General features: G+C 38.2%; 1 protein-coding gene across 1 annotated transcript in view; it reads right to left on the minus strand.

Moving 5' to 3' along the window:
• The window catches only part of HERC2 (HECT and RLD domain containing E3 ubiquitin protein ligase 2), a 104,874-nt gene that overhangs the window by 37,460 nt on the left and 55,304 nt on the right, over window positions 1–12,110 (minus strand). The window contains exons 41-57 of the mRNA XM_042041265.1: window positions 11,890–12,086; window positions 11,427–11,657; window positions 10,636–10,771; window positions 9,946–10,089; window positions 8,432–8,574; window positions 7,953–8,220; window positions 7,647–7,789; window positions 6,151–6,249; window positions 5,886–6,054; window positions 5,645–5,770; window positions 4,489–4,597; window positions 4,213–4,352; window positions 2,578–2,768; window positions 1,361–1,466; window positions 1,108–1,199; window positions 402–577; window positions 1–6 (exon numbers count right to left, since the gene is read on the minus strand). The exon at window positions 1–6 is cut by the window's left edge and continues 109 nt beyond it. Of these exons, the coding sequence (XP_041897199.1) occupies window positions 1–6; window positions 402–577; window positions 1,108–1,199; window positions 1,361–1,466; window positions 2,578–2,768; window positions 4,213–4,352; window positions 4,489–4,597; window positions 5,645–5,770; window positions 5,886–6,054; window positions 6,151–6,249; window positions 7,647–7,789; window positions 7,953–8,220; window positions 8,432–8,574; window positions 9,946–10,089; window positions 10,636–10,771; window positions 11,427–11,657; window positions 11,890–12,086 (2,476 nt within the window). The remainder of the gene's footprint in view (window positions 7–401; window positions 578–1,107; window positions 1,200–1,360; window positions 1,467–2,577; window positions 2,769–4,212; window positions 4,353–4,488; window positions 4,598–5,644; window positions 5,771–5,885; window positions 6,055–6,150; window positions 6,250–7,646; window positions 7,790–7,952; window positions 8,221–8,431; window positions 8,575–9,945; window positions 10,090–10,635; window positions 10,772–11,426; window positions 11,658–11,889; window positions 12,087–12,110) is intronic.

Here is a 12,110-nt window from a genome sequence, read left to right on the forward strand (position 1 = left end):
TTTTTACTGTATTTATTGATTTTTACAGTTTGGAACAGCTTCAGGACTCAAGCTACACTACCACAGTTAAAAAAAAAACAAACCAGCAACAAAAATCCAGAATGTTTCGCTGAGCAGTGGTAAATACACGTGCCACATATCAAATACAAGCACATCAAGTTTTTAGTTCAAGTATACTGCAAAAGTGGATGAGTCATACAAAATGTTACACGTCACCAGTGTGATCATCTCAGAACTTATTTATTGACAAAGGATCTACTTACAATTCCAGTAAACTAAGATACCGATTATCTCTTTACTATCATTCAACCTAATTAAGGTGTTCTTCCTACAGTCATAAGAATATATAGATACTAAGATTCTTTACCTTTTCCCCCTCCTCCACCACTGCAGTTACCTACCTCCCAGTGTTAGCTTTATCATCATCCTCTTCCTCATTATCAGAAGCCAGGAAAGGGACAGCAGCCAGATCTTCATCCTCAGCACGTATACGTCCTAGTATGCTGAGACCATGTATTTTGCAATCAATCCCAGAGCTTCTGCACTGCTTGATTGCAATCTCAATATATCTGTGGTACTAAAAAGAAAAACACTCTATTGACATCTTTTGGGTTCTATATAACTTCATAAAACATAGGAAAGAATTAGAACTTTAGCTTGACTTTGTCACTTTAACAAAATGAATCTGTCACCTTAAGTACTTGTCATTTCAGCTCTAAATAATTCATACCTTGTCATTAGCATAAGGCCTCACTCATTTGAATAAGATTTCACTCCCAATCTCATGGAATTCATTACATATTTCTCCTTGCTGTAACTGCTATCCAAAATTACCCCCAAAATTTATTGGAATGTCTTACTGGTTCACAGGTATATTGATTTACATAAAACCTCTAAAATATATCAGTCTGTTATAGCATTACATTGTGATTATGGTAAAACTTTTCAGAATAATTAACTTTACTTACTTGCCAGAAATACTGCCAAGTTAAAAGGAAAAATAAAATACCAGGTTCTAATGATCACAACAACGCTCTTCATCCACCTCTTGCAGCACAACATTTTTCTGTTGCACACAAGAGTAATTCTCACACAGACTTCACTTACTTCAGTACAGTCACTGAGCAGAGGCACTGTGGTGTCTGTAGGATTTATATTGATTGTCTTTAGCTCTATAAGGTTATTTAAGGAATTACCCCCTAGAAAACAAAACACAGAATGAAAAAAATTTTAGGATATGGCATTTGCTTCACAGGCACTGTGCATGTTAAACAGAAGACTATGTTAACAGAAACCAGATAAATACCTACTGTTGAGTGCAAGGAAGATTTTTTTGACTTCTCAGAGAACATACACATACCTGAAACTACAACTAAAGAGGGCATGTAGCTGCTGTCTGCAGGGTCCACTATCATCTTTAGTCTGTGAACAAGAACATCTGGAAAAATCTCCAAGCGAATCCAGTGCTAGTAGAAACAAAGATTTTCATTTTTAGAGAGTTATTCTTACAACCACCATATGGTTAACAAGAATATATACGTGAAGTTTGTGAAGAAAGCATGAAAAGTATTTCTGAACTGTACAGAGCAGCTGCAATATATGGAAACTAGCCAAAGGGAAATAACCTTGTGAACTTCTTGCTTGTCCTACCTCCAATTACAAGAGAAATAGTTGTAGCAAACAATTTATTTCAGCCAAGACCAACACCATTGAGAACACACAAAGGACAGTGCCACTGGAGGTTATGAAATAGGACATAATTCTTAGGTTACAGTCTGTACAAAAACTGGAGGAAGAGTACTTGGGGATATTCTCAGCATGGCCATCAACAGAGCATCAAAACACACTGGACAGATGTCCAGCTGAAAATCCTTGTGCCTAGGCTGGTCACAAAACACTGCTGGAGGCCAATAAAAATGGTAAACCATAAACTGAGGAAAAATGCCTTCCATAAATTATCTGGATGCAGGAGTCAGACGTACATTAAGCAACTTTGCCAATGACACTAAACCAGGCAAAGCTGTTGACTCCTCCAAGACAGAAAGGCCTTGATAGACTAGAGAGTTCAGTAATCACCAACAGTATGAAATTTAACTAGGGCAAGTGTGGCACTCTCCATCTGGGATGGGGTAATCCTGCTTATACTTACAGACATGGGGATGAGAGGCTGGAGACCAACCCTACAGAAAGAGAGCTGGAGGTTCTAGCGGATGAACAGCTGGACATAGGTCACCAGCGTGCACTCAGAGTCCAGAAAGCTAACTGCATCCTGGGCTGCATCAAAAGAGCAGTGACCAGCAAGTCAAGGAATGGGAATCGTCCCCTCTACTCTGCTCTTGTGAGACCCCACCTGGAGTGCTGCTGGACCCCACCTCTGGGGTACTCAGCACAAAAAGAACTCACGGACCTGGTAGAGTGGGTCAGAAGAGGGACACAAAGACAATCAGAGAGATGGGGCATCCTTCCTACAAAGACAGGCTGAGAGTTGGTGTTGCCAGCCTGGAGAAGGGAAGGCTCTGGGGAGATCCTCTTAAGCATGAAGCATGCCAGAATAAAGCATTTAGGGCTTGAAGTTACCTTTCCCTGTGAACCAGAAGACTGCCAGCACTGCTCACTACCATCAATAAGACGTGAAGCCTGATTCACAGAGGATGAGACATTCAAATTCTTGACTATCCTGGACCAATCATCCAGTAACATTCCCCGCTGGCTACTGTGCCGTCTCTTCAGCTGCTTTCCAGAACGCCCACTGAACACGGGAGACTGACCTGCGTGGTTAAGTGACACATTAAGCATGCAGCTCTCAAAGAAAATACGAAACCCATAAGCAAGGTGAAAGGAAGTATGACAAATCAAACATTTTGGGTATGTAGTCTACACTTAGAGCACAAGAAGCATGTCACATCGGTACGGTGATATTATGTACTCGTACACAACACGCATGCTTAAAGGACATAGCTCCTTTTTTGAAAGGAGTTTCAATTTTACAAGTTCTTGACTAGATAGCTACTTGAAAACGTCCTTCCCTCTAAAATACAGATCAAAATCTATGATGACATGTAATTCAAAATACAAGCCCACAGCACATGAATTTTTTAGAGCATTATAACATATGAAAAATATGCAACTAAACCTCAACAAAAATCCCCTGCCAAAGAATAGAAATAGGTAAGCTAGAACACTGGAAAATTCAAATCTTGCTCCAGAAGGAGGTGATTTAGTGAGATGTAGATTTCCTCCCTGCAAAAACCTCACTTCCACTTCCCTTCACTGATTTTGTAGCATCTAGAAATCTTGACTAAAAGACTATTGTAACTCCTCTGCCCTATACAGGGCAAGGGAAAGGATTACAGATTTACATCATAATAGTTGCACAACCATATCAACTGACTTATTAAAGGAATGTCTTTCTTGCCCTTTAGACAAACCATCATACACACGCAATCCATGTTCATGATCTCTAGGGGGAATCAGTTTTATTGATTTTCCAAAACAATTAGACCAGTAATGCATAAATACAAAGAAATTTAGTCCAGAAGTCCGCATCACCTTGCAAATACTAGGGATAAGATTAATTTTTAGGCAGGTGGATGGAAAATAAATCAAAGGAAATGTCAGGTAAGTTTTGCATAACAATGCAAAGCCCAAAGCTTTTGGAGCTAAAACGGCTGTACCTGTTCTTGTCCTTGAAAAAAAAAGTCTGATTATGAGTCTTTTAAAAGGCTTCCCTTTCCCACCATACTCCTCTGGAGCCACCACATCACAGAGGAAATGAGGTGACAGCCACCACATACTGACAGGCAAAAAGAGCAACTGAGGCATAAGAAGGCATCTTAGGTATTTCCGACTGCCCCTGGCACCATGAGGATTCCATTCATCTACATCTAGGCTGACAGCAAAAGGCAGGAGGATTAGAAAATTGCACATTTTGCTCTTGGTGTAGGTAAAAATGCCATTCTGATATGTAGAGTTACTGTCACAGATATTTTTTAAACTTTTTAACACTATAGAAAAGGCCTAGGGGTTAATGTTTTGTCGTAGTCCATCACATGCAATTGTATCAGTGCCATAAATGTTTTGTTGTTTAGGGGGTCAGTCCCAACACTAATTTCATCATACTAGGGAGCTGAAATTTAAAACTGTTTTCTTTTAAAAAAAAACTTAAATGCACTTTAAATTAATCTAAGAAACACTTGAGACTGCAAAACTCACCTGGTTCATTTATTCTGCCAAAACTATGTCGGGTGTTATGCTTCCTGGTTTTAAAACACGTTTCACAGAAGTCAAAATCATCACAGTTTCTGCATTTGAATCTAGGCCCATTAATAGGAAACATCTGACAGCCATCACACCTGATTTGACAAGAGAAGAACAAATCAATATATACGTGGTACAAGTTAACTGTGACACGAGACAAGGTAACAGAATCAAGACAACAAGATAAAGGATAACCCATATACACTAAGAACAAAGTAAATCATCGCTTACGTGACTCCAGGATGAATGCTGGGGACCAATTCCATTTCTGACAACAAGCCAGTCCAATGTGATTGTTGAGGAAAGTCTACAATAACATCTTTTCCATTGGCACTAAATGCTGTGACAAAAACATGGAGAAAATACAAGGTGTTGCAAATCTCTATAAAATGAAGCTGAAACTGCTTAGAGTAGTATTCCATTTGAATTCCTCTACTCTGATTTTTTCTTTATTTTTTTTAGAAATGGTTCCAAGCAAGGACATGCTTCTAAGCACAAATATAGTATGACCAAAATCTGTACCTCTTCAAAGAACCTTTGTCCCACAGATTTCTTCAATACCATCCCTTACAGCCTGACACTAGTGCATCCCACTTTCTCCTCCCTTCCTTATGAAGCCTTCAAATTAGAATTACTTCTTAAAGGAAAACCATTCGTGGTTCATCCAAAGTGTAAAAGAAAACTACAACAGGAAGCTGCACAGATGCTTAAAGACTTTTACTGTATGTGTGATGCCTAGGTTTTAACTTTTGTATTTTTTCAAATTCTGTACTGCTTAGAATGTAACTCTGAGGTTTCTTGTAGCTTGCTACTTTCTGCTCACTCGTGCTAGGCAGACATAACAAAGCCTCTCCGGGCCTGCTCTCCAAGGTCACCCAGACCATCCTAGGCCCAAAAAGTATAATCCAAAGAGTTTCTAAGGGGGGCAAGCAGAGGGGAAATTACATCATTGAACTGAAGCTTTAACAGGAGAATTAACCCTGCTATGCAAATGAACCAAACCTATAAAGGTGTGAAGAACTCGTGACCTGTCATCCATCTTGGGGTCCATTTTTGGCAATAGCCTGCAGCTCCCAGGGTGTACCTTTGAAGGCCTTTCAAATAAATACCTATTTTATTCTTTTACTCCTGTCCAGTCTCTGTGTCTAGGAGGCCTGATAAGGCATCATGTGAACGAAGTGGCTCAGAAGCAGATGGACATGCTAACAAAATGGGCTGCCACAGAGTACATGTCTATAAATTCGCCACAGACTTCAAATGCGCTCTAGATTGTCGATCATCATAAAGCATTCCACAAAACAGTGTGATTTTTAAGTGTGTCTACAAGAAAGTCTGAGTGGTTTTGAGTTTTATTACCTCCCCATGCACCATTTTGAATATACATTACCTTTGACGATGCCCACACTTCGGTGAGTAACTGATCCCCATTTGTATTTGGGTGTGGTGACAGAGCTTTTCACACGCACTTTGTCACCTATCTTGATATGAGAGGCAGAACTCTGTGGTGGGAATCCTAGCAGATGCAAAAATAAATGTATAGTGAGCGGGGTTTCCCCCTCCAAAAATAAATCTCCCTTAGAGTCGACCATTCACTTTTTTAGTTAAAAAGCAGTCAGAAGTGAACTCACCTAAAAGCTCAACATGGATATATCTGACCCAGTAAGTACCACCCTTTTGTTGCCAATCACACTGCACGTTCAGGTCATGCAATCCATCTCGATCCAGTTTAATAACTTTGCCTACATCTCCTTCACAAACCTCCTCATAGGTTCTGCAGCACCTAACCATCATCCCCACCTAGGGAAAAAAGGACAAGCGAATGCAATAGCTCTGTAAAGGCTTTCATACCAAAAGGAAAGCAGTTTTTATGCAGCTTTTGATCATCATACTTACCTGAATATTCTCCCTAACATACACAGCATAGTCATCATTGCTTAAGAAATCAGCTCGTTTCTTATAGGTCTGGCTCTCTGTTACAACAGCACCACTTGACTGGAAAAAAGTCCAAAATAAATATGAAACAATTACAAAATTCATTTTCAATTCAGATAAATAAAATTGTTGGCAAAGACTGAAGATAACCCAGCAAAAATAAACCCATAAAATATCCCAGCTGCATGCCAAAATGGGAAAAAACTTCAACAGGCTCAACTCATCACAAGGATAACATTTATGATCTACTTGATTTTAAATTAAAATTTACTTTCCAAAATTACTTATCGAAGAATGTGGATGCAAATTTTCAACATGTCTGAAAGAAGCTGCAAGTTGCTTTTATGAAAACTGATTGCCAAGGAGAATCAGAACAGAGAAGATTTATCAGTACTCTACTTAGCCTTGCAGATACACACTCACGTTCCAGTTCTTAGAACATTCGTTGGGAGAGGAAAAAAAAAAAAAATCAAAAAAAACAGTGGTGAATGGTAATCTCTAACCTGAATCATACTAACTTTTTTTTATATAGTACAATGAGATTTAAAGCACTCCTTTGGAAAAAACAAGCTAAAAAATTAAATTATAGTTACTAAAAAATATTCCTTTCAAGATTTGATTAGCTTAATTTTTTTAAGAGAACTACTGCATTCCAGCTGTAAGGAAAATTTTCAGAAAACTTTGTTCTGTTCTGAGTATTAAACATTTTTTTCACTGAAGGCAATCTATAGCAGTTTCTCACTGCAATACTGATAAAGATACCAAAAGCTGTTAATTTCCTTCAAAATACAATGCATTAATTTCAATTACAAAATCCCACATGTGCAAGAAAGCACAACGTAAAGTCCTACAAGAATAAACAGAAATATGAAATCCATTTAATTTTATTGAGAAGTCCTTTATGAAATAGTTCCTGAAAGTCAACAGAAGCCTAATATAAATTCACATTAAAGCTATCACACTCAATAGGCACTGTAACAGTAATTTTATCACTAGTAAGTGGAAAAAGTTTTTATAAGGAAAAGGCTAGGCTATTTAACAGACTTTTTTGCCATTTATCCACTAGTTCTTAAGTCCTTCCTTGTAAGTAACACACATTTGTTTTTCAGACCAAGGGAAAGGAAAAGGGGGAACTCCTTTGCCATATTACACTGTAACATCAACTACTTTTGAAGAAACTAAAAGCATCTACCAGGGATACTTTGAGCTACCACCAGTGAAACATCTACCTGCACTCTATTCTCCCCTGTACTAACTCATACATAAAGTATTTAGGGATCATTCTCAGCTGTTTTATGTCGTGTCTTAAAAACACAGGGCAAACATGATCCTTGTTACTGATTTAAAAGCTTGGGACAGCAGATTGTCCTTGTACTCTTGCCAGTTTCCCAAAATGGGAAGAATTACAAAATTTGCAGCCAGCTAGGATAATTTAGGTTTATTACATTAATACTTACAACAGGACAAGCAGCTTCAGCTTCTTCCACTTCTTCTGCTATTTCCTCATCTGAGTATTCATCGGAGACAGTATCAGCATCAGAGAGATCCGTAATTTGAACATCGGGGTGATCCAACAACCAGCCAACTAAGGCTTCCACTCCTAACACAGAAAACAAACTCAAGTTTGTCTCCAAGGGATTCCCTGGCATTCTTAAGATTGTATCCAAAAAGAGGGTAACAACTGCTCCCTCGTAAGTACTGTTTTAATCCGCTTGCAACTTTTCTTCTCCTTCTAATATCATTAATTTTACTAAATAAAATACCTGGTAATCCAGAAGCACTTCCAGAGGCTCCCGACAGAGATTTTAGTGCAAACTCTATGTTTTTCCTAGGAAATCCCATTTCCATAAGTTGAACTACAATGGGGAGGGGCGGAATTGGAGACTGCTTGCGTTTCTTCACTTTTGTGGGTCGGATATGTTGCACTGTGATGGGTGTTGTAGCTTCACTAGAGCTGCAGTCTTCAAACAGCGGAGTTGAAGGATGTGTAGACTCTACAGCCAGATACTGGCACACTGCCAAAGCAGCAGCCTAAAGGAGAACAAATAAATCAGTGCAAGCAAAACAAGCATATTTAGTATGTTTGTGTGTGCATACATGCATGAACGAAATTAAATGTTATTTGCCAAAAAGGGTTCAGTGTCACTTCTTTTTTAAACCTATCGTTTAGTAAATTTCAACGGGAATGTGAATCATAAGGAGTTATTTCTTAGGTTACTTAGCAGAAAACACAAGACTCTACCTCAAGCTCCTGTTTGTCAAATATGGCTTTCACAGGTGATGGTTGTGTAGCAGCTGACAAAAGTTGCTGCAAAAGGATCATGGGAGGCTGAGGTCCTTCAGGAGACATATCTCCTATGTCGGGAGAGGCAACTGCTCCATCCTCTTAAAGCAAAAACATTATTTTAACCAAAACCACATAACACAAGTCAATCAGGAGACTTATTCTAGGGCTTACTGGTTGGTCAAACATGATTTTTCACGTACTTCTTCACCAGATATACAATGCATTTAAGATTAAGCCATATGTACCACAATCTCCATACAAAAAATGCAAGTAAGAAATTTATAGATAAAAAATAAATTTACTAAAATACACCTAAGACACATCAAACAGAAACTACACAGTGGACAGTGAATCTGCACAAGTGTCTTTTGAGTCCACCTTATTCCCAGTAAGACTATTAGTAAGAGGTACTTCCAGGATAAACCACTGGATATAGACAACCAACAGTTTCAGTGATACCAGAACCATGGTGCATGCATTCTGGATTGAGTCATTTCCCCTATAATACACCCCTTGGGAAGGGCTCCTTATTCATTGTCCCTTCAAAACAGGATGCTTTTATTGAATCAACTTGCTCACAATTCTGAACCTTTCATATTTAATTTTGTATTCCTCTTGGCATAAACATTCATGTTTCCTAAATCTTTACTGTGACTATCACACAAAAATGTGTGATAGTCACAGTAAGATTTAAACAATAATAAAATGGCTAATAGTCCTCGCATACATATGCTGTTCTGGTTTAAAAAAAAAAGTGTTAGAGGGTTTTTTTCCCCCTTAAAAATTATGGTAAGGAGTAAAACCCTATAGATTCTGTTGACTTAAAATCTGGCAATTGACAAAATATCCCACAGAAATATCCATATAAGACAAATATATTACTATACTTAAAGATATTTCATGCTTCACAAATACCCAAGGAATTAATACATACTCCAAAGGCATTGATAGTTATCCTGAAAGCTGACACAGCTACTGTATTTATTTTTATAGTAGAATGCATGTGGAATAAATAATTCAAACTGTTAGAACTACAACTCCTTAAACTCCTTTAATATTGTGCTTAAGAAATTATATTTCTATACTTGTTTCACTGGAAACAGCAAGACATTTGAATTAAAATCAATAGCCAATTTTAACTTTTGAAACAGAAAAATAAAACCACTGCAAAAACTATGAAGTATTTTAAAATTACTTACAAAGCTTACTAACTATAGAAGACCTACAAATTTAGTGAACTCCACTATTTTCAGCTTCAAACACTTGACGTACTTCGTTTTCAAAACTTAAGCTAAAAAGTCAAAATCTTTTTAAAACAGAAGCTTAAAATACTAATGAATTTTAATTTTTAGTCTTTAGAGGGCAAACTGAATTTCTACTGTGCAACTGCCACTAGCAAGGGTTATAGTCACATACTCTATCGACCATCTAAACAGATAGCAGCACAGTCAGGTTGCATTTCAGAATACCTGCAGGATTTAATGCACACTCCTGAACAGCTGGCTGAGATAAGATCTGCCTTAGTGTATCCTGGTGAGAAAGCAGAGCTCGTCCTGCTTTTAGTATGTACAGCTTTAACTGCTGGCACCGCAGTAGATCCAGATCAACTTGACCTATCAGAAATATTAAACAGCCATTAGTGCTAGAAATCTCTTGTATTAGAGAAGATTATCATTCACACAACCTCAGCCCAAACATCAGTTTACATCTTAACTCACTGGGTACTTACTGACAGTGTAAGTCAGTTTAAACAGCACACGGACCAAAAGTCCACACACATTGTATGACCCATGATATCAAAAATACTGCCTTCCTACTTTTCACACCCTGGACAATCATACAGCTGATTTATAACACAGTAAGTGCAGTTAAGATGTTACTCAGATCCAGTATTTTAAACAACTCAATACAGTGAGATCAGCCCCAAACCTTATTTACATTTTCCCATCAAAGTTAAACATATTTCACTTACAGTGCAGAGCAATTCCCCTCCTAGCTAAACTTGTCTCTTGAGTGTCTATTACTCAATGTTGAATAAGAAAGCATGTAAGGTTCTGGTGACCCTTTTCCTTATGTATGTTTGCTGTTACCAGCATTTTTCCCAGAGCATATCCATCTACTTCCAAAGAAAACAAACAGCAAAAAGCCCCCAACTGTACCTGAAAGACCTTGATTGGGAGACTTCATTCTTTGTTTTTCTATTTTACTTCCAGCCAGATTTACTAGTTGAGCCCAAGTGGATAACATAGGTTCAGTGAAAGGCAAGTTGTTCACATTAAAAGCCACAACTGGAAGCTAGACAGTGGGGGAAGAACCAGACAAACAAACAAACAAAAAAAACAGGTAAGCATTTTCCTAAAATCTCAAAAAATCATTAAAAAGTTTCAATGGTTCTTAACTGCAGAAGAGGAAAAGTAGCATTCATCTTACTGCTCTTGACCAGGAACAACTAGAGAGGATTTCTATTCCCTACACAGCTCCTAAGCCTGTATTTGTACCACACAATTGCAGGTCTACTTGGTGAAAAAGCAGGAGAGTCAGAACAAGAAAGAACTCCAGTCTCTGAAGCAGACTAAGCACTTGGCCTGTGCTTTCACTAAAGTCGTATCAACCAAATCAAGATTCAGCTGAAAATACCCAAGACTTTCTACATTAGTTAGCAAATCAAGTTAAACAGAAAGCTCCTCTTATCTAAGAGCTATACATCACATTACAATGACTTGGGATTTTGCTTCAGCTTAAGTCCCTCTTCCTTTCACCTCCTCTGCAAATAAGGATGGGATTTAAAGGTCCTACAAAGGTTTGCATGAGGACCATCTTAGATGTGCATTCAGAGCATTGTATGTGTTGAATGGCAATGTATTTAGCCAGTGAAGAGCAAGTATTTTCTTTGGCCCATACTAGAGTTTCAAACCTTGCCAGTATTAAAGCCTTAATAAACCAAACTTACTGGTTTCAGTTGATTCAGAGGGCACACTCTACATGTTCGCATGTCGTAGAACTGCACAGTGATTTTCCCTTTTGGGGTGATGCGTGTCACTGTGCCTTCTCCAAATTCATCATGAACTACTTGTCCACCCAGTCTCAAGCGACTGTCTATGCCACCAATCACCGCCAAGACTGCCATCAGAGCTCCCACCTCTGGATTCTCAGTGTCAGGGAAGTAGTCATCCAACACAGCCTAACAATGAACAATAAAATTTAACTGTAGGGAGAAAACACACACTTCTATCTGCTTTAAAATACAAAGTTAATCACACATATTTCAACTTAAAAATTACAATACAAATACATATAAAAATAGAAAAATGGTTTCAATATTAAGCTTAATATTGTTTACAAAGATTTAGCATTTATAATTTCAAAATAAATATTGCTATAAAAATGAGCTTATTTTAAAACGTGGAAACTACCCCTTCTGACTGTTTTCCTGCAAAGATGTGGGTGATGGAGGTTAGCTGAGAGTTGATGTACTTGTTTATGAGTCCATTCCACTGGCTGAGCGAATGCAGCGTCCTCAGCAGTGCCACTATCTCTTCTGCTAAAGTACTACTATGAGTGGCAGTGAGAGATGCTTGGGGCCTGGCCTTTCTCCTCCTCAGAGTAGATTCTGGAAAGACAAAGCAGTGCCACA

The sequence above is a fragment of the Corvus kubaryi genome, unplaced genomic scaffold (assembly GCF_017639235.1).
Source record: "Corvus kubaryi isolate FWS band 111438036 unplaced genomic scaffold, C.kubaryi_AGA036_p1.0 133, whole genome shotgun sequence".
In the NCBI taxonomy this organism is placed as follows: domain Eukaryota; kingdom Metazoa; phylum Chordata; class Aves; order Passeriformes; family Corvidae; genus Corvus; species Corvus kubaryi.